At 58.0% G+C, this 24,782-nt stretch overlaps 1 protein-coding gene across 1 annotated transcript in view; it reads right to left on the reverse strand.

Moving 5' to 3' along the window:
- Window positions 1-24,782, reverse strand: part of PTGFRN (prostaglandin F2 receptor inhibitor) — a 79,936-nt gene that overhangs the window by 2,097 nt on the left and 53,057 nt on the right. The window contains 10 exon segments of the mRNA XM_075593275.1: window positions 219-315; window positions 317-327; window positions 2,735-3,133; window positions 7,620-7,705; window positions 7,707-7,788; window positions 7,791-7,890; window positions 7,892-8,036; window positions 11,319-11,661; window positions 12,485-12,910; window positions 13,533-13,901. Of these exon segments, the coding sequence (XP_075449390.1) occupies window positions 219-315; window positions 317-327; window positions 2,735-3,133; window positions 7,620-7,705; window positions 7,707-7,788; window positions 7,791-7,890; window positions 7,892-8,036; window positions 11,319-11,661; window positions 12,485-12,910; window positions 13,533-13,901 (2,058 nt within the window).

The raw sequence follows: 24,782 nt of genomic DNA on the forward strand, positions 1-24,782 counted from the left end.
AGGGAGAGCACACACAGGAGGGGGGGGAGGGAGAGCACACACAGGAGGGGGGGAGGGAGAACACACACAGGAGGGCGGGAGGGAGAGCACACACAGGAGGGAGGGGGGGTGAGCTAAGGAGGGGGGGAGGGTGAGCTAAGGAGGGGGGGAGGGTGAGCTAAGGAGGGGGGGAGGGAGGGTACCATGGGACAGGGTGACCGGTTGAATATAAAAGTTACCGGGATCCACTGCCGGCCCATCGATGATGATGATGCACCAGAGCTCGGCCCTCTCGCTGCGGTACACGGACGGGCTGTCAGACTGCGCGGTGACGTTTAAACAGAGGGCCTGAGGGGACAAAGGCAGAGGAGGGGCGAGTACAGGCTCGCCCAGGAGATACACCCCAGCCGTCACCGCGCCGTGTTACTGCGCTGCAGTCATTACGTCACCGCGCTGCGTCACTGTCACCGCGCTGCCTGCTGAGGTCTGTGTGTTGGGGGGAGCGAGGCATGCTGGTTTATGACAGGGCCACACTGCAGGGGTTTGGTTACCATCAGATAAACACGTTACCCATTATACGAACGCTGCCATAACGCACCGTGACAAAGCCGAAGCGTGTGCGCTGGGGCGAGTGAGCCGTGCCTACTACTGCCCGCAATGTGCGGTGTCACCGTCTCGCTATTTGATAGCCGCGGCTCCCATCCCATTATCACCAAGGCCCGGGATCTCGTACAAAGCTGGAACTTTTTCAGGTTGGGATAAAGCCGTGAGTGGAGCACCTCAGGGATCGGTACTGGGACCCCTGCTTTTTAACTTGTTTATTAATGACCTTGAGGTTGGGATCGAGAGCAAAGTCTCCATCTTTGCTGATGATACTAAATTGTGTAAGGTAATAGAATCAGAGCACGATGTAATTTCTCTTCAGAAGGACTTGGAGAGACTGGAAACGTGGGCAGGTAAATGGCAAATGAGGTTTAATACAGATAAATGTAAGGTTATGCATTTGGGATGCAAGAATAAACTGGCGATTTACAAATTAAATGGAGATATATTGGGGGAATCCTTGATGGAGAAGGATTTAGGAGTGCTTGTAGACAGCAGGCTTAGCAATAGTGCCCAATGTCATGCAGTAGCTGCAAAGGCAAACAAGATCTTATCTTGCATCAAACGGGCAATGGATGGAAGGGAAGTAAACGTAATTATGCCCCTTTACAAAGCATTAGTAAGACCACACCTTGAATATGGAGTACAATTTTGGGCACCAATCCTAAGAAAAGACATTATGGAACTAGAGAGAGTGCACAGAAGAGCCACCAAATTAATAAAGGGGATGGACAGTCTAACTTATGAGGAGAGGCTAGCTAAATTAGATTTATTTACATTACAAAAGAGGCGTCTAAGAGGGGATGTGATAACTATATACAAATATATTCAGGGACAATACAAGGAGCTTTCAAAAGAACTATTCATCCCACGGGCAGAACAAAGGGCTCGGGGCCATCCTTAAGGTTGGAGGAAAGGAAATGTCACCAGTAACAAAGGAAAGGGTTCTTTACAGTAAGGGCAGTTACAGTGTGGGATTCATTACCCATGGAGACTGTGATGGCAGATACAATAGATTTGCTCAAAAAAAGTTTGGACATCTCTTTGGAAAGTAAAGGTATACAGGGATATACCAAATAAGTATATATGTGAAGGATGTTGAGCCAGGGATTAATCCGATTGCCAATTCTTGGAGTCAGGAAGGAATTTATTTTCCCGTTATGAGACATCATTGGATGATATGACACTGGGGTTTTTTTGTTTGCCTTCCTTTGGATCAATAAGTATAGATATAGGATAAAGTATCTGTTGCCTAAATTTAGCATAGGTTGAACTTGATGGACTTTTTCAACCTCATCTACTATGTAACTATGTAACCTGAGAGAAACCCCCATTCATTCTACATGAGGTCCCAGGAGAGCAGGGGCGGGCGCTTTTTGGCGATCTTGTGATCTGCAGTATTGAGTAAGAGAGGTCCCTTCTCTCAGTCCTGAAGTCCCTTCTCTCAGTCCTGAAGTCCCTTCTCTCTGTCCTGAAGTCCCTTCTCTCTGTCCTGAAGTCCCTTCTCTCTGTCCTGAAGTCCCTTCTCTCTGTCCTGAAGTCCCTTCTCTCTGTCCTGAAGTCCCTTCTCTCTGTCCTGAAGTCCCTTCTCTCTGTCCTGAAGTCCCTTCTCTCTGTCCTGAAGTCCCTTCTCTCTGTCCTGAAGTCCCTTCTCTCAGTCCTGAAGTCCCTTCTCTCAGTCCTGAAGTCCCTTCTCTCAGTCCTGAAGTCCCTTCTCTCAGTCCTGAAGTCCCTTCTCTCAGTCCTGAAGTCCCTTCTCTCTCAGTCCTGAAGTCCCTTCTGTCAGTCCTGAAGTCCCTTCTGTCAGTCCTGAAGTCCCTTCTGTCAGTCCTGAAGTCCCTTCTGTCAGTCCTGAAGTCCCTTCTGTCAGTCCTGAAGTCCCTTCTGTCAGTCCTGAAGTCCCTTCTGTCAGTCCTGAAGTCCCTTCTCTCAGTCCTGAAGTCCCTTCTCTCAGTCCTGAAGTCCCTTCTCTCAGTCCTGAAGTCCCTTCTCTCAGTCCTGAAGTCCCTTCTCTCAGTCCTGAAGTCCCTTCTCTCAGTCCTGAAGTCCCTTCTGTGTGTCCCGGTCATTCTATGGCCTCCCGTTCTGTGCTCTGCAGTGGGAGGGATAGACGACATGACTGGGTCAGTACCGCAGTGACCCGGTCACTCACCTGAGGTCTGGAACCCCAGCTGCAGCTGATTGGACTTCTGATTCTGCGTCTCCCTCCAGGCCCCGCCCCCTCCGAGAGTCCACGCCGTGACAGAGCAGCTGTAAGCCCCGGCGTCCTGCGCCTGCGCCCTGTACAGGCGGAAGAGGTAGACTCCTTCTTCCTCCTTCTCCAGCACCGTGTCCCCCCCGCTGTCCTGCGCCCTTAACGTCACGCCGTCACGGCTCAGCGATATGACCGGGGCAGCGCCCGGGGGGTTTGGGAGGGGTCTCTCAGCCGTCACCTGCACAGAATAGCGCGGGGATGGGATGTGCTGAGCGGTAACCGCGCACCTCATCTCAAAGGTCCCGCCGGACGCGGATACCAGCTTCACCTGCGTCGCACGGACCGCGAGGCTGGACACTGCAGGGGGATAACAGAGGCGTCAACACCAGGCGTACAGAACGACTTCCATAAACAGTGGATATGCGCTAACGCAGCGACTACGCGCTAACGCAGCCAACACGCAGGGGTATACTGTAAGGAAGATCAGACCCAGGCAAACGCGTCGCCCCCCGTAGACGCAGGCGAATGTGTAAGGACGAAGTTCAGACGCAGGCGAACGCGTCGCCCCTGCATGGAAGGAGATCAGACGCAGGCGAACGCGTCGCCCCTGTATGGAAGGAGATCAGACGCAGGCGAACGCGTCGCCTCTGCATGGAAGGAGATCAGACGCAGGCGAACGCGTCGCCCCTGTATGGAAGGAGATCAGGAGCAGGCGAACGCGTCGCCCCTGTATGGAAGGAGATCAGGCGCAGGCGAACGCGTCGCCCCTGTATGGAAGGAGATCAGGCGCAGGCGAACGCGTCGCCCCTGTATAGAAGGAGATGAGACGCAGGCGAACGCGCCGCCCCTGTATGGAAGGAGATCAGACGCAGGCGAACGCGTGGCCGCTGTATGGAAGGAGATCAGATGCAGGCGAACGCGTCGCCCCTGTATGGAAGGAGATCAGACGCAGGCGAACGCGCCGCCCCTGTATGGAAGGAGATCAGGAGCAGGCGAACGCGTCACCCCTGTATGGAAGGAGATCAGGCGCAGGCGAACGCGTCGCCCCTGTATAGAAGGAGATCAGACGCAGGCGAACGCGCCGCCCCTGTATGGAAGGAGATCAGACGCAGGCGAACGCGTGACCCCTGTATGGAAGGAGATCAGACGCAGGCGAACGCGTGGCCCCTGTATGGAAGGAGATCAGACGCAGGCGAACGTGTGGCCCCTGTAAGTGGCAGGAGATCAGACGCAGGCGAACGCGCCGCCCCTGTAAGTGGCAGGAGATCAGACGCAGGCGAACGCGTGGCCCCTGTAAGTGGCAGGAGATCAGACGCAGGCGAACGCGTGGCCCCTGTAAGTGGCAGGAGATCAGACGCAGGCGAACGCGTGGCCCCTGTAAGTGGCAGGAGATCAGACGCAGGCGAACGCGTCGCCCCTGTATAGAAGGAGATCAGACGCAGGCGAACGCGTGGCCCCTGTAAGTGGCAGGAGATCAGACGCAGGCGAACGTGTGGCCCCTGTAAGTGGCAGGAGATCAGACGCAGGCGAACGCGCCGCCCCTGTAAGTGGCAGGAGATCAGACGCAGGCGAACGCGTGGCCCCTGTAAGTGGCAGGAGATCAGACGCAGGCGAACGCGTGGCCCCTGTAAGTGGCAGGAGATCAGACGCAGGCGAACGCGTCGCCCCTGTATAGAAGGAGAATCAGACGCAGGCGAACGTGTGGCCCCTGTATAGAAGGAGATCAGACGCAGGCGAACGTGTGGCCCCTGTAAGTGGCAGGAGATCAGACGCAGGCGAACGCGCCGCCCCTGTAAGTGGCAGGAGATCAGACGCAGGCGAACGCGTGGCCCCTGTAAGTGGCAGGAGATCAGACGCAGGCGAACGCGTCGCCCCTGTATAGAAGGAGATCAGACGCAGGCGAACGTGTGGCCCCTGTATAGAAGGAGATCAGACGCAGGCGAACGTGTGGCCCCTGTAAGTGGCAGGAGATCAGACGCAGGCGAACGTGTGGCCCCTGTATAGAAGGAGATCAGACGCAGGCGAACGTGTGGCCCCTGTAAGTGGCAGGAGATCAGACGCAGGCGAACGCGTGGCCCCTGTAAGTGGCAGGAGATCAGACGCAGACGAACGCCGTGGCCCCTGTAAGTGGCAGGAGATCAGACGCAGGCGAACGCGTGACCCCTGTATGGAAGGAGATCAGACGCAGGCGAACGCGTGGCCCCTGTAAATGGCAGGAGATCAGACGCAGGCGAACGCGCCGCCCCTGTAAGTGGCAGGAGATCAGACGCAGGCGAACGCGTGGCCCCTGTAAGTGGCAGGAGATCAGACGCAGGCGAACGCGTCGCCCCTGTATAGAAGGAGATCAGACGCAGGCGAACGTGTGGCCCCTGTATAGAAGGAGATCAGACGCAGGCGAACGTGTGGCCCCTGTAAGTGGCAGATCAGACGCAGGCGAACGCGTGGCACCTGTATGGAAGGAGATCAGACGCAGGCGAACGAGTGGCCCCTGTAAGTGGCAGGAGATCAGACGCAGGCGAACGCGTGGCCCCTGTAAGTGGCAGGAGATCAGACGCAGGCGAACGCGTGGCCCCTGTATGGAAGGAGATCAGACGCAGGCGAACGAGTGGCCCCTGTAAGTGGCAGGAGATCAGACGCAGGCGAACGCGTGGCCCCTGTAAGTGGCAGGAGATCAGACGCAGGCGAACGCGTGGCCCTGTATGGAAGGAGATCAGACGCAGGCGAACGCGTGGCCCCTGTAAGTGGCAGGTGTGTGGCGGGCTATGAAAGCTTTGAATGAAAGTGGCATTTTTAAGGGCCCCCGAGTGGGTCGCTCCGAGCACCACACAGGGGCAGGAGATGAGGAACCACCATGCCTCCCCGTCTATCCTGGCCCTCCCCCCCCTCCATGCAGCGCATCGCCTGCCCCCGGCAATGAAAGGGCCGGGGAGTATTGCGCGGGCGAGCTTCCCAGGAGCCGACCTTCTACATGGGAGTTTACGGAAGGGCCGCGGCAATGTAAAACCTCGGCGGAGTAACGGGAGAGGAGCCGCGCGGAGCCGCGTTAAACAGAAACGCTCCCCCTTTTGGGGCCGCACACTGGCTTCTCGGAACCGCATTACAACGGTCCCGTCTCTCCGGCAATTACTACACGGAGCCCTGAACGGGGCGCGCTCGCTAACCGCGCGTTATCTTCACTTTTATCCCATCCTGTTCTTATCAGAGCCAACACAGATAAGGGGAGGGGGCCCTTACAGATCAGGGAAGGGGAGGGGGCCCTTACAGATCAGGGAAGGGGAGGGGGCCCTTACAGATCAGGGAAGGGGGCCCTTACAGATCAGGGAAGGGGAGGGGGCCCTTACAGATCAGGGGAGGGGGCCCTTACAGATCAGGGGAGGGGGAGGGGGCCCTTACAGATCAGGGAAGGGGAGGGGGGCCCTTACAGATCAGGGAAGGGGAGGGGGCCCTTACAGATCAGGGAAGGGGAGGGGGCCCTTACAGATCAGGGGAGGGGGCCCTTACAGATCAGGGGAGGGGGCCCTTACAGATCAGGGGAGGGGGCCCTTACAGATCAGGGGAGGGGGCCCTTACAGATCGGGGGAGGGGGCCCTTACAGATCAGGGGAGGGGGAGGGGGCCCTTACAGATCAGGGGAGGGGGCCCTTACAGATCAGGGGAGGGGGCCCTTACAGATCAGGGGAGGGGGCCCTTACAGATCAGGGGAGGGGGCCCTTACAGATCAGGGGAGGGGGCCCTTACAGATCAGGGGAGGGGGCCCTTACAGATCAGGGGAGGGGGCCCTTACAGATCAGGGGAGGGGGAGGGGGCCCTTACAGATCAGGGGAGGGGGAGGGGGCCCTTACAGATCAGGGGAGGGGAGGGGGCCCTTACAGATCGGGGGAGGGGGCCCTTAGAGATCAGGGGAGGGGGCCCTTACAGATCAGAGGAGGGGGAGGGGGCCCTTACAGATCAGGGGAGGGGGAGGGGGCCCTTACAGATCAGGGGAGGGGGAGGGGGCCCTTACAGATCAGGGGAGGGGGAGGGGGCCCTTACAGATCAGGGAGGGGGAGGGGGCCCTTACAGATCAGGGGAGGGGGAGGGGGCCCTTACAGATCAGGGGAGGGGGAGGGGGCCCTTACAGATCAGCAGAGGGGGAGGGGGCCCTTACAGATCAGCGGAGGGGGAGGGGGCCCTTACAGATCAGGGGAGGGGGCCCTTACAGATCAGGGGAGGGGGCCCTTACAGATCAGGGGAGGGGGAGGGGGCCCTTACAGATCAGGGGAGGGGAGGGGGCCCTTACAGATCAGGGGAGGGGAGGGGGCCCTTACAGATCAGGGGAGGGGAGGGGGCCCTTACAGATCAGGGGAGGGGGCCCTTACAGATCAGGGGAGGGGGCCCTTACAGATCAGGGAAGGGGCCCTTACAGATCAGGAAGGGGGAGGGGCGCCCTTACAGATCAGGGAAGGGGGCCCTTACAGATCAGGGGAGGGGGCCCTTACAGATCAGGGGAGGGGGCCCTTACAGATCAGGGAAGGGGGAGGGGGCCCTTACAGATCAGGGAAGGGGGCCCTTACAGATCAGGGAAGGGGGAGGGAGCCCTTACAGATCAGGGAAGGGGGAGGGGGCCCTTACAGATGAGGGGAGGGGAGGGGGCCCTTACAGATGAGGGGAGGGGAGGGGGCCCTTACAGATGAGGGGAGGGGAGGGGGCCCTTACAGATGAGGGGAGGGGAGGGGGCCCTTACAGATGAGGGGAGAGGGAGGGGGCCCTTACTAATAACGTGTCCCCTTCCCGGTTTTAGCTCAGTGTCTAGAAACAAAACGAAGCATTTCGCAGCCCGCGCGTCTCAGATTTTGGGATCTTACCTTCTCCCACCCAGAACACGCGGAGCGGTGCCGACGTCACCTCCCTGCTCTGCGCCCAGCTGTCATTGCGCAGCCGCTCCCAGGCGGCCCACCGTGCAGCGATAGTCCCCTCGGTCCCCCTCCGACGTCCACTGGATGCGCAGGGCGAAGGTCAGCGGGCCCCTGCGGGGAAGATCAGCTGCCCCTTCTCCAGCTGCTGCCGGTACCCGTCGCCCGCCCGCAGGGAGCCGTCCGGATCCAGGGAGCCGAGGAGCTGAGCGGGGGCCGCGGGGCGCGTCCTGCCGCAGCGCGGGGCTGTAATACCAGGACACAGACAGGCGGGCGGCACCGGAGCCCGTTACGTGGCACGCCAGCTCCGTGGGCTCCTCGGAGAACCGCGGCGTGAGCAGGGCTTCCACGGAGACCGCAAATTCGGCACTGAGGGGAGAGCGGGACGGGGAGAGAGGGGAGAGCGGGGCGGGGAGAGAGGGGAGAGCGGGGCGGGGAGAGAGGGGAGAGCGGGGCGGGGAGAGAGGGGAGAGCGGGGCGGGGAGAGAGGGGAGAGCGGGGCGGGAGAGAGGGGAGAGCGGGGTGGGGAGAGAGGGGAGAGCGGGGCGGGGAGAGAGGGGAGAGCGGGGCGGGGAGAGAGGGGAGAGCGGGGCGGGGAGAGAGGGGAGAGCGGGGCGGGGAGAGAGGGGAGAGCGGGGCGGGGAGAGAGGGGAGAGCGGGGCGGGGAGAGAGGGGCGGTGAGAGAGGGACGGGGAGAGCGGGGCGGGGAGAGAGGGGAGAGCGGGGCGGGGAGAGAGGGGAGAGCGGGGCGGGGAGAGAGGGGAGAGCGGGACGGGGAGAGAGGGGAGAGCGGGACGGGGAGAGAGGGGAGAGCGGGACGGGAGAGAGGGGAGAGCGGGACGGGAGAGAGGGGAGAGCAGGACGAGGGGAGAGCGGGACGGGGAGAGAGGGGAGAGCGGGGCGGGGAGAGAGGGGAGAGCGGGGCGGGGAGAGAGGGGAGAGCGGGGCGGGGAGAGAGGGGAGAGCGGGGCGGGGAGAGAGGGGAGAGCGGGGCGGGGAGAGAGGGGAGAGCGGGACGGGGAGAGAGGGGAGAGCGGGACGGGGAGAGAGGGGAGAGCGGGACGGGGAGAGCGGGACGGGGAGAGAGGGAAGAGCGGGACGGGGAGAGAGGGGAGAGCGGGACGGGGAGAGGGGAGAGCGGGACGGGGAGAGAGGGAGAGCGGGACGGGGAGAGAGGGGAGAGCGGGACAGGGAGAGCGGGACGGGAGAGAGGAAGAGCGGGACGGCGAGAGAGGGGAGAGCGGGACGGGGAGAGAGGGGAGAGCGGGACGGGGAGAGAGGGGAGAGCGGGACGGGGAGAGAGGGAGAGAGCGGGACGGGGAGAGAGGGGAGAGCGGGACGGGGAGAGAGGGGAGAGCGGGACGGGGAGAGAGGGGAGAGCGGGACGGGGAGAGAGGGGAGAGCGGGACGGGGAGAGAGGGGAGAGCGGGACAGGGAGAGAGGCGAGCGGGGCGGGGAGAGAGGGGAGAGCGGGACGGGGAGAGAGGGGAGAGCGGGACGGGGAGAGCGGGACGGGGAGAGAGGGGAGAGCGGGGCGGGGAGAGAGGGGAGAGCGGGGCGGGGAGAGGGGAGAGCGGGACGGGGAGAGAGGGGAGAGCGGGACGGGGAGAGAGGGGAGAGCGGGACAGGGAGAGCGGGACGGGGAGAGAGGGAAGAGCGGGACGGGGAGAGAGGGGAGAGCGGGACGGGAGAGAGAGGGGAGAGGGAGAGCGGGACGGGGAGAGAGGGGAGAGCGGGACGGGGAGAGAGGGGAGGGGAGAGCGGGACGGGGAGAGAGGGGAGGGGAGAGCGGGACGGGGAGAGAGGGGAGGGGAGAGCGGGACGGGGAGAGAGGGGAGGGGAGAGCGGGACGGGGAGAGAGGGGAGGGGAGAGCGGGACGGGGAGAGAGGGGAGGGGAGAGCGGGACGGGGAGAGAGGGGAGGGGAGAGCGGGACGGGGAGAGAGGGAGGGGAGAGCGGGACGGGGAGAGAGGGGAGGGGAGAGCGGGACGGGGAGAGAGGGAGGGGGAGAGAGCGGGACGGGGAGAAGAGGGGAGGGGAGAGCGGGACGGGGAGAGAGGGGAGGGGAGAGCGGGACGGGGAGAGAGGGGAGGGGAGAGCGGGGACGGGGAGAGAGGGAGGGGAGAGCGGACGGGGAGAGAGGGGAGGGGAGAGCGGGACGGGAGAGAGGGGAGGGGAGAGAGGTGAGGGCGGGGAGAGGGAGGGCGGGGAGAGAGGGGAGGGCGGGGAGAGAGGGGAGGGCGGGGAGAGAGGGGAGGGCGGGAGCGGGACGGGGAGAGCGGGACGGGGAGAGAGGGGAGGGGAGAGAGGGGAGGGCGGGGAGAGGGGAGACCATCACCATTTATATCAGGGTTACATGCATGGGATTAGGGTACTTAAATCGGTGTAATTTAGCTGTGTAACATCAAGAGAAAGAGTCACATCTAAAGTGTGATATATAAAGTGTCTGTAAGAGGTAATTTGGGAGTTGAAATTGGAGGAAGATCTGGACTCTGCATTACAACGTTGCCACCGTGAGACATTCACTTTTAACATCTGTGATTATTTGTTCATTTTTATCCTCCATTACCTGTGAATTATTTATTTATAAAATGTGTTACCAGGAAGTAATACATTGAGAGTTACCTCTCGTTCTCACACATGTCCTGGGCACAGAGTAAAACAAATAATACATGGTTACACGTACAGTTACATAAATGATCAATGTCTTGTATACAAGGCATTGCATGCACAGTTAAAGAATGTGAAGTCTCTCCTCCTACATCTCGCTGTGCCCTCCCTACTGCTTTTTCTATTTACTATTTCCCCACTGCACCATTATTTATACACCTCTCTCTCAACAACTTCTTTACCCCTCAATAAAAAACACCCACACAATCCTCTATTCACACCCTCTATCTACTCCTTCCTGCTGCTGGGGATCTCCCCTAAGCCTGAACCCAGACATACACACCTCCTCTCACCCACGCCTCCCTGCCACCTCCTCTCACCCACGCCTCCCTGCCATCTCTTCTCACCCACGCCTCCCTGCCATCTCTTCTCACCCACGCCTCCCTGCCAGCTCTTCTCACCCACGCCTCCCTGCCATCTCTTCTCACCCACGCCTCCCTGCCACCTCCTCTCACCCACGCCTCCCTGCCATCTCTTCCCCTGTAAATGGGGTTAACCTTTTCATTTAACACTGACCGTCCTTACATTTTACCCCACAAATCCAGCATCCCTATAGCCTGCACTCATGGCTACTGTCCCACACTCAGTCACTCGTATCACCCATTGTGACCAAGTCCTGCCATCTACAGCACTTATTCCCTCACCTGCTGTCTCTGTAAATTTCCCCTCAAACCTTAGATTGTAAGCTCTTCGGGGCAGGGATTTCCTTTCCTATTGTCTGACTTTGCTGCACTTATTGTATAATTATAATTCCCTGTGCTGTATTCTTTGTGAAGCGCTGAGTACACTTTTGGCGCTATATAAATAAAGACATACAATACAATGAGTAACGTTACTGTCAGACACCACAGGCGCTGCACCCCAAACCGTCACAGAGAGGCAGGTGTGAGGGGAGACGCCCCGACTCGTCTGTGACGGGACACACACACACACACACACACACACACACACACACACACACACAATATCTTGTGCAGTCGCTTACCGGAGGAGGTCAGATGCACTCGGATGGGGGCAGACATCTTTTCTGCGGCGGGATACCAGGTGCCGTTGCTGTGCTGAGCCCAGACCGTGGCCTGGCACTGGTAATCCCCGCCGTCCCACGTGTGCGGCACCTCCAGCCGGTGCATGCCCGCCCCGTCCTGCCCAGGATCCGGGTCCTGCCCGCCCGTCACCTCGCGGGTCTCCCCCAGGGTGGGAGAGAGAAACCAGCGCACGCGGGTCAGCACCGGCCCGTCCGAGTCCTGGGACACCACACAGGACAGAACCAGCGGGCCCCCCTCAGGCACAGACACCGCGGTCTGGGGGACGGTGACACTCAGACCTGTGGGGGCAGGAGAGGGGGGGGTTACTCAAACACGTTCCCTACGTCGCTCTGCACCTAGTTACTGGGGGGGGGGGGGGGGGGTGTGAGAGGTTAGGAAGAGACGGGCAGGGGTCGGGAAGAGACGGGCAGGGGTCGGGAAGAGACGGGCAGGGGTCGGGAAGAGACGGGCAGGGGTCGGGAAGAGACGGGCAGGGGTCGGGAAGAGACGGGCAGGGGTCGGGAAGAGACGGGCAGGGGTCGGGAAGAGACGGGCAGGGGTCGGGAAGAGACGGGCAGGGGTCGGGAAGAGACGGGCAGTGGTCGGGAAGAGACGGGCAGGGGTCGGGAAGAGACGGGCAGGGGTCGGGAAGAGACGGGCAGGGGTCGGGAAGAGACGGGCAGGGGTCGGGAAGAGACGGGCAGGGGTCAGGAAGAGACGGGCAGGGGTCGGGAAGAGACGGGCAGGGGTCGGGAAGAGACGGGCAGGGGTCGGGAAGAGACGGGCAGGGGTCGGGAAGAGACGGGCAGGGGTCGGGAAGAGACGGGCAGGGGTCGGGAAGAGACGGGCAGAGGTCGGGAAGAGACGGGCAGAGGTCAGGAAGAGACGGGCAGAGGTTAGGAAGAGACCGGCGAGGTTAGGAAGAAGCGGGCAGAGGTTAGGAAGCGCCTGCGCACAGGTTAGGAAGAGGCCGGCGAGGTTAGGAAGAGGCCGGCGAGGTTAGGAAGCGCCTGCGCACAGGTTAGGAAGAGGCCGGCGAGGTTAGGAAGAGGCCGGCGAGGTTAGAAAAAACATTTGATCCTAGATCTACCTCGCCTCCCACTGTCCCTCCCCAGTACCTACCGACGGGCCAGACTTCCACACGGGTGACAGGTACCCGCTTCTCCTGGATCTGGTCCCAGCCCTCATGGCCTTGCACCCATGTCCTGGCCACACAGGAGTATTCCCCAGCGTCCGAGAGCTTTGCTCCTCCCATGGTCAGCCGGTATCCATCTGCCCCAACCGTGTCGAGCCGTGCCTCCCCGCTGCGGTAGCGCCCTTCGTACCCGGAGCCTGGCTGGAGGCGCGCCAGTTGGGATAACGTGAGGACCTCGACGGGCGACTCTCCCGCCCTCTGATACTCCCAGGTGAGGGAGAGGTGGGTGTGCTCAGTGTACGAGTCGGAGGAGGAGGTGTGGCACTGCAGCTGGAAGGTGCCCCCCTCAGTCACGTTCTGGACCCTCGCCAGCCGCGAGCGGCTCCCGCTGAGCTGCAGCGTGTCGGGGATCACTGGGAATAGGAGAGAGAAACATAAGGATGGGCAATAGGTGGGTGAATTACCCCACGTGGGACGAGACGGAGCAGTCACGCCGGGGAAAGGCCCCTCCGTCTCGGACGTGCTGGTATCAGCTTTAATTGGGAGTATCTTAAATTAAATATCTCGTTTCCACACCAGAAGAAAAATGTATAACCCTCTCGTGGGGCGGAGAGAAATGGGGCGGTAAGTAAGGGGTCCAACAGGAGGCATTCTTGGGTCAGGGCCAAGCGCGGTGGCACCTAAGTGTGACCCCCCCCCCAGGTGTGCCCACTAGGACACGCAGCGGTGGTGGGCAGAACCTTGGTTCTGCTGGTGGGGCTACTCTGACTTTCATTGTGTCAGAAAAAAGGTCTAAGTTTCTTCGGGTTCCCCAGAGCAGGTGCGGCGGGCATCTCGCGGGGCCGGCAGGGTGGGTGCTAGCACCTTTAGGCTCCCTCTCCAAGATTGGGGAACAATGTGAATGGCACGGTGCCACGTTACCACTGTACCCCTGCCGTTGTGATTGCCAGGAGATTTGTGGGAGTTAACCGTCTGGCTGGCATGGCAGCCCCCCCCTGTGGGAGTGGAAGGATTACGGCGGGGGTCCGGCGGTACCTCTGAGTTGCACTCTGTCCTCGTAGTTCCCGCTGAAGGTGGCGTCGGTGCTGGGGGTGGAGCAGGTGTAATGCCCCTCGTCGGACGCTCGCAGCTCCCGGATTCGCAGCCGCACTATGCTGTTACCGAGTCTCTGCAGCTGGATGCCCCCGGCTTTTACCCGCCCCGCGTACGAGGGGTCTGTGAACGTGCTGTCCCAGCTACTGATCACCCCCAGAGGGGAGCCCCCCGCCAGGGAGAACACCCACTCAAAGTTCTGCTCACTGGGACCCTCATAGTCGCTGACGTTGCAGGGGAGGGTTACTTCTGTGCCCACCACCCGGAGGATGGGACCTTTGGGGACCCGGACAGTACGGGACCAGACCACGCCTGCGGGAGAGACAGAGACACCGGGTGAGACAAACATGCAGAAAAGAAAGGGGCTGCGTAACTCCTGCAGTGCATCACAAGACTACAGAAAATAAGTCAGGCCGTTATTTCTGGTTTCCCAGATCAGCAAAACACTCAACGGCAGCTGCGGTTCTTATTTTTATTTTACACCGCAAGGATATACATTAAAACATTATTTAGTGCTAATAGTCGTGTGGAATTATATATTATACATACAGGCACATCAGGGCGTCTGCAAAAAGTTTATTAATAAAAAGGTCCACATTTCAGCTCTCAAAGGCCGCAAAAGCAGAGAGAGAGAGAGAAAGGAGGGAGTAACGTACAAAAAGTCTCACCGACACCAGGAAATCCTAAAAAAAGAGTCTTACTAAATTAAAAGCCACCAAGGAGCTAGATCACAACCAGGGAATTACAGACCAGTAAGCCTGACATCAACAGTGGGTAAGCTACTTGAATATGATCCCATACTAAACATTCATGAATACCTAATGGATATACCCAGTAGTCGGCATGGATTTAGGAAGGATAGATCTTGCCAAACTAACCTTATTTGTTTCTTTGAGGAGGTAAGTAGGAATTTAGACCAGGGTAATGCAGTTGATGTGGTCTACTTAGATTTTGCAAAGGCTTTTGATACGGTTTCACACAAGAGGTTGGTGTACAAAATAAAGCAAATTGGACTCTAATAATATATGCACCTGGATTGAAAACTGGTTAAAGGACAGACAACAGAGGGTTGTCATAAATGGAACTTTTTCAGGTTGGGCTAAAGTCGTGAGTGGAGTACCTCAGGGATCGGTACTAGGACTCCTGCTTTTTAACTTGTTTATTAATGACCTTGAGGTTGGGATCGAGAGCAAAGTCTTCGTCTTTGCTGATGATACTAAATTGTGTAAGGTAATAGAATCAGAGCAGGATGAAATTTCTCTTCAGAAGGACTTGGAGAGACTGGAAACGTGGGCAGGTAAATGGCAGATGAGGTTTAATACAGATAAATGTAAGGTTATGCATTTGGGATGCAAGAATAAAAAGGCGACTTACAAATTAAATGGAGATACATGGGGGGAATCCTTGATGGAGAAGGGTTTAGGAGTGCTTGTAGACAGCAGGCTTAGCAATAGTGCCCAATGTCATGCAGTAGCTGCAAAGGCAAACAAGATCTTATCTTGCATCAAACGGGCAATGGATGGAAGGGAAGTAAACTTAATTATGCCCCTTTACAAAGCATTAGTAAGACCACACCTTGAATATGGAGTACAATTTTGGGCACCAATCCTAAGAAAAGACATTATGGAACTAGAGAGAGTGCAGAGAAGAGCCACCAAATTAATAAAGGGGATGGACATTCTAACTTATGAGGAGAGGCTAGCTAAATTAGATTTATTTACATTAGATAAGAGGCGTCTAAGAGGGGATATTATAACTATATACAAATGTCATATATACAGGGGTCCCCAGCACACAATGAATGAATAAAGACAACAATTGTCAGCAAGAATATCAATATATTGAATGTAAACGCAGCTGCAAAATCAGCCCTGGCCCAGGGTCTGGCGAGAGTGTCCCATGGAGAAAAACTGTACAGAGGGGAAGAAGGGGGTGAGCCACCAAAAAACACCAAAAGGAAGGGGAACAACGTACAATACACAAAGTTTAAGGCGATGTAGGGGGGCGACGTTTCGGAGCCAGATGCCCCTTAATCATGCCCGTTCCCACAGGCTGTACACAGCCCATGGTACTTCCCTCGATTACACACCTTCAACCTACTGCCTCTCACCGGGTCAATAATAAACTGAGACCACCGATTTTGGTTCAGTCTATTAGCAGTAAGTGTATCCTATATGCACGTGGACATTAATAGTGTTAAAGAGATAGCTAGGCAAATGGACTGAATAAACACACTGACAGGAGTGCAAAAATCTGTGTATCCCGGGGATTCTCCGACAACTGCAGTAATGTGTCAGTCCTACAGGGAGGAGAGCAACAGAACCTCACAAGAGGCCCGGCATGTACCGACCGACAACACTGCAAGATCCTGTGCTAAACAGAACCTCACAAGTGGCCCGGCATGTACCGACCGACAACACTGCAAGACCCTGTGCTAAACAGAACCTCACAAGTGGCCCGGCATGTACCGACCGACAACACTGCAAGACCCTGTGCTAAACAGAACCTCACAAGTGGCCCGGCATGTACCGCCCGACAACACTGCAAGACCCTGTGCTAAACAGAACCCACACCCACACACACAGCGAGCCACACCCACACACACAGCGAGCCACACACCCACACACACAGCGAGCCACACACCCACACACACAGCGAGCCACACACCCACACACACCGTGCGAGACACACACCGTGCGAGACACACACCGTGCGAGACACACACCGTGCGAGACACACACCGTGCGAGACACACACCGTGCGAGACACACACCGTGCGAGACACACACCGTGCGAGACACACACACACACACACACACACACACACACACACACACACACACACACACAGCGAGCCACACACCGTGCGAGACACACACACAGCGAGCCACACACCGTGCGAGACACACACACAGCGAGCCACACACCGTGCGAGACACACACACAGCGAGCCACACACCGTGCGAGACACACACACAGCGAGCCACACACCCACACAGCGAGCCACACACCCACACAGCGAGCCACACACCGTGCGAGACACACCCACACAGCGAGCCACACACCGTGCGAGCCACACACCGTGCGAGACACCCACACACACACACACAGCGAGCCACACACCGTGCGAGACACACACACACACACACAGCGAACCACACACTGTGCGAGCCACACACACAGCGAGCCACACACCGTGCGCGCCACACACCGTGCGAGACACACACCCACACAGCGAGCCACACACCGTGCGAGACACACACACACAGCGAGCCACACACCGTGCGAGACACACACACACAGCGAGACACACACCGTGCGAGACACACACACACAGCGAGCCACACACCGTGCGAGACACACACACACACACAGCGAGCCACACACACAGCGAGCCACACACCGTGCGAGCCACACACACAGCGAGCCACACACCGTGCGAGCCACACACCGTGCGACACACACACCCACACAGCGAGCCACGCACCGTGCGAGACACACACCCACACAGCGAGCCACGCACCGTGCGAGACACACACACACAGCGAGCCACACACCCACACAGCGAGCCACACACTGTGCGAGCCACACACCGTGCGAGACACACACCCACACAGCGAACCACACACCGTGCAAGACACACACAGCGAGCCACACACACACACACACACACACAGCGAGCCACACACCCACACAGCGAGCCACACACCGTGCGAGACACACACACACACACACACACACACAGCGAGCCACACACACACACACACAGCGAGCCACACACTGTGCGAGACACACACACACACAGCGAGCCACACACACACACAGCGAGCCACAAACTGTGCGAGACACACACACACAGCGAGCCACACACACACACAGCGAGCCACACACCCACACAGCGAGCCACACACCGTGCGAGCCACACACCCACACACCCACACAGCGAGCCACACACCGTGCGAGCCACACACCCACACAGCGAGCCACACACCCACACAGCGAGCCACACACACACACAGCGAGCCACACACACAGCGAGCCACACACCGTGCGAGACACACACACACACACAGCGCAAGCCACACACACACACAGCGCAAGCCACACACACACACACAGCGCAAGCCACACACTCACACACAGCGCAAGCCACACACACACAGCGCAAGCCACACACACACACACAGCGCAAGCCACACACTCACACACAGCGCAAGCCACACACTCACACACAGCGCAAGCCACACACTCACACACAGCGCAAGCCACACACTCACACACAGCGCAAGCCACACACTCACACACAGCGCAAGCCACACACTCACACACAGCGCAAGCCACACACTCACACACAGCGCAAGCCACACACTCACACACAGCGCAAGCCACACACTCACACACAGCGCAAGCCACACACTCACACACAGCGCAAGCCACACACTCACACACAGCGCAAGCCACACACTCACACACAGCGCAAGCCACACACTCACACACAGCGCAAGCCACACACTCACACACAGCGCAAGCCACACACTCACACACAGCGCAAGCCACACACACACACTCACACACAGCGCAAGCCACACACTCACACACAGCGCAAGCCACACACTCACACACAGCGCAAGCCACACACTCACACACAGCGCAAGCCACACACTCACACACAGCGCAAGCCACACACTCACACACAGCGCAAGCCACACACTCACACACAGCGCAAGCCACACACTCACACACAGCGCAAGCCACACACTCACACACAGCGCAAGCCACACACACACACAGCGCAAGCCACACACTCACACACAGCGCAAGCCACACACTCACACACAGCGCAAGCCACACACTCACACACAGCGCAAGCCACACACTCACATACAGCGCAAGCCACACACTCACATACAGCGCAAGCCACACACTCACATACAGCGCAAGCCACACACTCACATACAGCGCAAGCCACACACTCACATACAGCGCAAGCCACACACTCACATACAGCGCAAGCCACACACTCGCATAAAGCAAGCCACACTCGCATACAGCGCAAGCCACACACTCGCATAAAGCAAGCCACACTCGCATACAGCGCAAGCCACACACTCGCATACAGCGCAAGCCACACACTCACATACAGCGCAAGCCACACACTCGCATAAAGCAAGCCACACTCGCATACAGCGCAAGCCACACACTCGCATAAAGCAAGCCACACTCGCATACAGCGCAAGCCACACACTCATATACAGCGCAAGCCACACACTCATATACAGCGCAAGCCACACACTCACATACAGCGCAAGCCACACACTCACATACAGCGCAAGCCACACACTCACATACAGCGCAAGCCACACACTCGCATACAGCGCAAGCCACACACTCGCATACAGCGCAAGCCACACACTCGCATACAGCGCAAGCCACACACTCGCATACAGCGCAAGCCACACACTCGCATACAGCGCAAGCCACACACTCGCATACAGCGCAAGCCACACACTCACATACAGCGCAAGCCACACACTCGCATAAAGCAAGCCACACTCGCATACAGCGCAAGCCACACACTCGCATAAAGCAAGCCACACTCGCATACAGCGCAAGCCACACACTCGCATAAAGCAAGCCACACTCGCATACAGCGCAAGCCACACACTCATATACAGCGCAAGCCACACACTCATATACAGCGCAAGCCACACACTCACATACAGCGCAAGCCACACACTCACATACAGCGCAAGCCACACACTCACATACAGCGCAAGCCACACACTCGCATACAGCGCAAGCCACACACTCGCATACAGCGCAAGCCACACACTCGCATACAGCGCAAGCCACACACTCGCATACAGCGCAAGCCACACACTCGCATACAGCGCAAGCCACACACTCACATACAGCGCAAGCCACACACTCACATACAGCGCAAGCCACACACTCGCATAAAGCAAGCCACACTCGCATACAGCGCAAGCCACACACTCGCATAAAGCAAGCCACACTCGCATACAGCGCAAGCCACACACTCGCATACAGCGCAAGCCACACACTCGCATACAGCGCAAGCCACACACTCGCATACAGCGCAAGCCACACACTCGCATACAGCGCAAGCCACACACTCGCATACAGCGCAAGCCACACACTCGCATACAGCGCAAGCCACACACTCGCATACAGCGCAAGCCACACACTCACATACAGCGCAAGCCACACACTCACATACAGCGCAAGCCACACACTCACATACAGCGCAAGCCACACACTCACATACAGCGCAAGCCACACACTCACATACAGCGCAAGCCACACACTCACATACAGCGCAAGCCACACACTCACATACAGCGCAAGCCACACACTCACATACAGCGCAAGCCACACACTCACATACAGCGCAAGCCACACACTCACATACAGCGCAAGCCACACACTCACATACAGCGCAAGCCACACACTCACATACAGCGCAAGCCACACACTCACATACAGCGCAAGCCACACACTCACATACAGCGCAAGCCACACACTCACATACAGCGCAAGCCACACACTCACATACAGCGCAAGCCACACACTCACATACAGCGCAAGCCACACACTCACATACAGCGCAAGCCACACACTCACATACAGCGCAAGCCACACACTCACATACAGCGCAAGCCACACACTCACATACAGCGCAAGCCACACACTCGCACTGAAGCTACGAAAGGTCACAGTTGAGATCATAGCATAAGACTGATGACATCAGAGTTCCTGACACATCCTTGCGTGTCCCGTCTCGCCGAGCGCTGAACGCGGCTCTGGGAACAGACGTGTGATCCCAAACCCCCGAGGGAGCTCACAGAATTAACCCCTCAGCGGCGCCGAGCAGACAAACATTCATCTAAACCAGGAGTGGCCCACACGCCAGTCCTCAAGGAGGGCCACCAACAGGTGAGGTTTTCAGGCTATCCCTGCTTCAGCACAGCTGTCTCAATCGGTGGCTCAGTCAAAGAGACAGCTGTGCTGAAGCAGGGATATGCTGATCTATTGGTGGCCCTTTAGACCAGGGGTAGCCAACGCCAGGCCTGAAGCCGTCTGAAGAAACCGAATCCGTCCCGCGCGTGTTCCCGACCCCGTAACTTGGGATCCGTGGCAGCGCTCGTTCCGGGGTCAGAGGTCACGCCCCCATCCGGAGGTCAGAGGGACACAATTATCCGTTTCTAGTTCAGAAAATCACATTGGCGAAACCGCCCATTAGCGCGGCGATCAAACGCTGGCGAGTTCTTGTTTTTCTGATCACTTTGGTGATAAAACATGGAAATTGCTAATCGACAGATCTGCTCTTTGTAATGATGTCATCACGTGCAGGACAGGCGCGGGGGCCAGGACAGGCGCGGGGGCCAGGACAGGCACGGGGGCCAGGACAGGCGCGGGGGCCAGGACAGGCGCGGGGGCCAGGACAGGCGCACCAGGTGTGAATCAACCAAAATGTCAAATGGTTTCATTAAATGTACAGTACAGGCGCTATAATCTCGGTAAGGACGCCAATCACCAGGGGGGGCACATTCTATACTCTCAGGCTTTAAGGTGGGATCTCGCTCTGATGCCCCTTCTCTGAGCTCAGTGATCTGCCCCTTTATCCGCTCACACAAATACCTGCCCCCCCTCCTCACTCTTACAGTACCTGCCCCTCCTCCTCACTCTTACAGTACCTGCCCCCCTCCTCACTCTTACAGTACCTGCCCCCCTCCTCACTCTTACAGTACCTGCCCCCTCCTCACTCTTACAGTACCTGCCCCCCTCCTCACTCTTACAGTACCTGCCCCCTCCTCACTCTTACAGTACCTGCCCCCCTCCTCACTCTTACAGTACCTGCCCCCCTCCTCACTCTTACAGTACCTGCCCCCTTCCTCACTCTTACAGTACCTGCCCCCCTCCTCACTCTTACAGTACCTGCCCCCCTCCTCACTCTTACAGTACCTGACCCTCCTCACTCTTACAGTACCTGCCCCCCTCCTCACTCTTACAGTACCTGCCCCTCCTCCTCACTCTTACAGTACCTGCCCCCCTCCTCACTCTTACAGTACCTGCCCCCTCCTCACTCTTACAGTACCTGCCCCCCTCCTCACTCTTACAGTACCTGCCCCCCTCCTCACTCTTACAGTACCTGCCCCCCTCCTCACTCTTACAGTACCTGCCCCCCTCCTCACTCTTACAGTACCTGCCCCCCTCCTCACTCTTACAGTACCTGCCCCCCTCCTCACTCTTACAGTACCTGCCCCTCCTCACTCTTACAGTACCTGCCCCTCCTCACTCTTACAGTACCTGCCCCTCCTCACTCTTACAGTACCTGCCCCCCTCACTCTTACAGTACCTGCCCCTCCTCACTCTTACAGTACCTGCCCCTCCTCACTCTTACAGTACCTGCCCCCCTCCTCACTCTTACAGTACCTGCCCCCTCCTCACTCTTACAGTACCTGCCCCCCCTCACTCTTACAGTACCTGCCCCCCCTCACTCTTACAGTACCTGCCCCCCTCCTCACTCTTACAGTACCTGCCCCTCCTCACTCTTACAGTACCTGCCCCTCCTCACTCTTACAGTACCTGCCCCTCCTCACTGCTCAGTGTCTGTATAAACAATACACACGGCTGCAGCGTTGACATTAAATAAGGGTGCGGCGGGAAGGGGGAGAACGCGAGTGTGCAAACAGAAAGTTATCCGGGGCGCTCACACCCACTTGTGCAATCAATAAGCGGAGACGGACTAGTGATTCCCCGGGAAGAGGAATTAAACGTGAGCACAACGTGAAAAAACCAATAGGGAATAAATAAATAACAAAATAGTTCCACAAACCAACACAACGTGGCGACTGCAGCTCTCGGCCTCAGGCTGCGCTCAAAGCGCCGGCGACCACGACGCCGCGGCAAAACAAATGCATTGTCGCCATCGGAGCTTATAGCGCACGCGACCAAACATCTGGCCAATCAGAGAGCTTCTCCGTCCCTCTGACGTCACGCATTGTAGCCAGCGATGTCGCCTAGACTTTAAATGCTACCAGCGCAATGGCGACGTTATTAGGCTACGCTTACAGTGCCGGCGACGTTATTAGGCTACGCTTACAGTGCCGGCGACGTCATTAGGCTACGCTTACAGTGCCGGCGACGTTATTAGGCTACGCTTACAGTGCCGGCGACGTCATTAGGCTACGCTTACAGTGCCGGCGACGTCATTAGGCTACGCTTACAGTGCCGGCGACGTCATTAGGCTACGCATACAGTGCCGGCGACGTTATTAGGCTACGCTTACAGTGCCGGCGACGTTATTAGGCTACGCTTACAGTGCCGGCGACGTTATTAGGCTACGCTTACAGTGCAGGCGACGTTATTAGGCTACGCTTACAGTGCCGGCGACGTCATTAGGCTACGCTTACAGTGCCGGCGACGTTATTAGGCTACGCTTACAGTGCCGGCGACGTTATTAGGCTACGCTTACAGTGCCGGCGACGTTATTAGGCTACGCTTACAGTGCCGGCGACGTTATTAGGCTACGCTTACAGTGCCGGCGACGGTATTAGGCTACGCTTACAGTGCCGGCGACGTCATTAGGCTACGCTTACAGTGCCGGCGACGTTATTAGGCTACGCTTACAGTGCCGGCGACGTTATTAGGCTACGCTTACAGTGCCGGCGACGTTATTACGCTACGCTTACAGTGCCGGCGACGGTATTAGGCTACGCTTACAGTGCCGGAGACGTTATTGGGCTACGCTTACAGTGCCGGCGACGTCATTAGGCTACGCATACAGTGCCGGCGACGTTATTAGGCTACGCTTACAGTGCCGGCGACGTTATTAGGCTACGCTTACAGTGCCGGCGACGTTATTAGGCTACGCTTACAGTGCCGGCGACGTTATTAGGCTACGCTTACAGTGCCGGCGACGTTATTAGGCTACGCTTACAGTGCCGGCGACGTCATTAGGCTACGCTTACAGTGCCGGCGACGTTATTAGGCTACGCTTACAGTGCCGGCGACGGTATTAGGCTACGCTTACAGTGCCGGCGACGTCATTAGGCTACGCTTACAGTGCAGGCGACGTTATTACGCTTACAGTGCCGGCGACGTCATTAGGCTACGCTTACAGTGCCGGCGACGTTATTACGCTTACAGTGCCGGCGACGTTATTAGGCTACGCTTACAGTGCCGGCGACGTTATTAGGCTACGCATACAGTGCCGGCGACGTTATTAGGCTACGCATACAGTGCCGGCGACGTTATTAGGCTAAGCTTACAGTGCCGGCGACGTTATTACGCTTACAGTGCCGGCGACATTATAACGCTTACAGTGCCGGCGACGTCATTACGCTTACAGTGCCGGCGACGTTATTACGCTTACAGTGCCGGCGACGTCATTACGCTTACAGTGCCGGCGACGTTATTACGCTTACAGTGCCGGCGACGTTATTACGCTTACAGTGCCGGCGACGTCATTAGGCTACGCTTACAGTGCCGGCGACGTTATTAGGCTACGCTTACAGTGCCGGCGACGTTATTACGCTTACAGTGCCGGCGACGTTATTAGGCTACGCTTACAGTGCAGGCGACGTTATTACGCTTACAGTGCCGGCGACGTCATTAGTCTACGCTTACAGTGCCGGCGACGTCATTAGGCTACGCTTACAGTGCCGGCGACGTTATTACGCTTACAGTGCCGGCGACGTCATTAGGCTACGCTTACAGTGCCGGCGACGTTATTAGGCTACGCTTACAGTGCCGGCGACATTATTACGCTTACAGTGCCGGCGACGTTATTAGGCTACGCTTACAGTGCCGGCGACGTTATTAGGCTACGCTTACAGTGCCGGCGACGTTATTAGGCTACGCTTACAGTGCCGGCGACGTTATTAGGCTACGCTTACAGTGCCGGCGACGTTATTAGGCTACGCTTACAGTGCCGGCGACGTCATTAGGCTACGCTTACAGTGCCGGCGACGTCATTAGGCTACGCTTACAGTGCCGGCGACGTTATTAGGCTACGCTTACAGTGCCGGCGACGTTATTAGGCTACGCATACAGTGCAGGCGACATTATTACGCTACGCTTACAGTGCAGGCGACGTTATTACGCTTACAGTGCCGGCGACGTTATTAGGCTACGCTTACAGTGCCGGCGACGTTATTAGGCTACGCA

The sequence above is a fragment of the Ascaphus truei genome, chromosome 3, assembly GCF_040206685.1.
Source record: "Ascaphus truei isolate aAscTru1 chromosome 3, aAscTru1.hap1, whole genome shotgun sequence".
NCBI classification, from domain to species: Eukaryota; Metazoa; Chordata; class Amphibia; order Anura; family Ascaphidae; genus Ascaphus; species Ascaphus truei.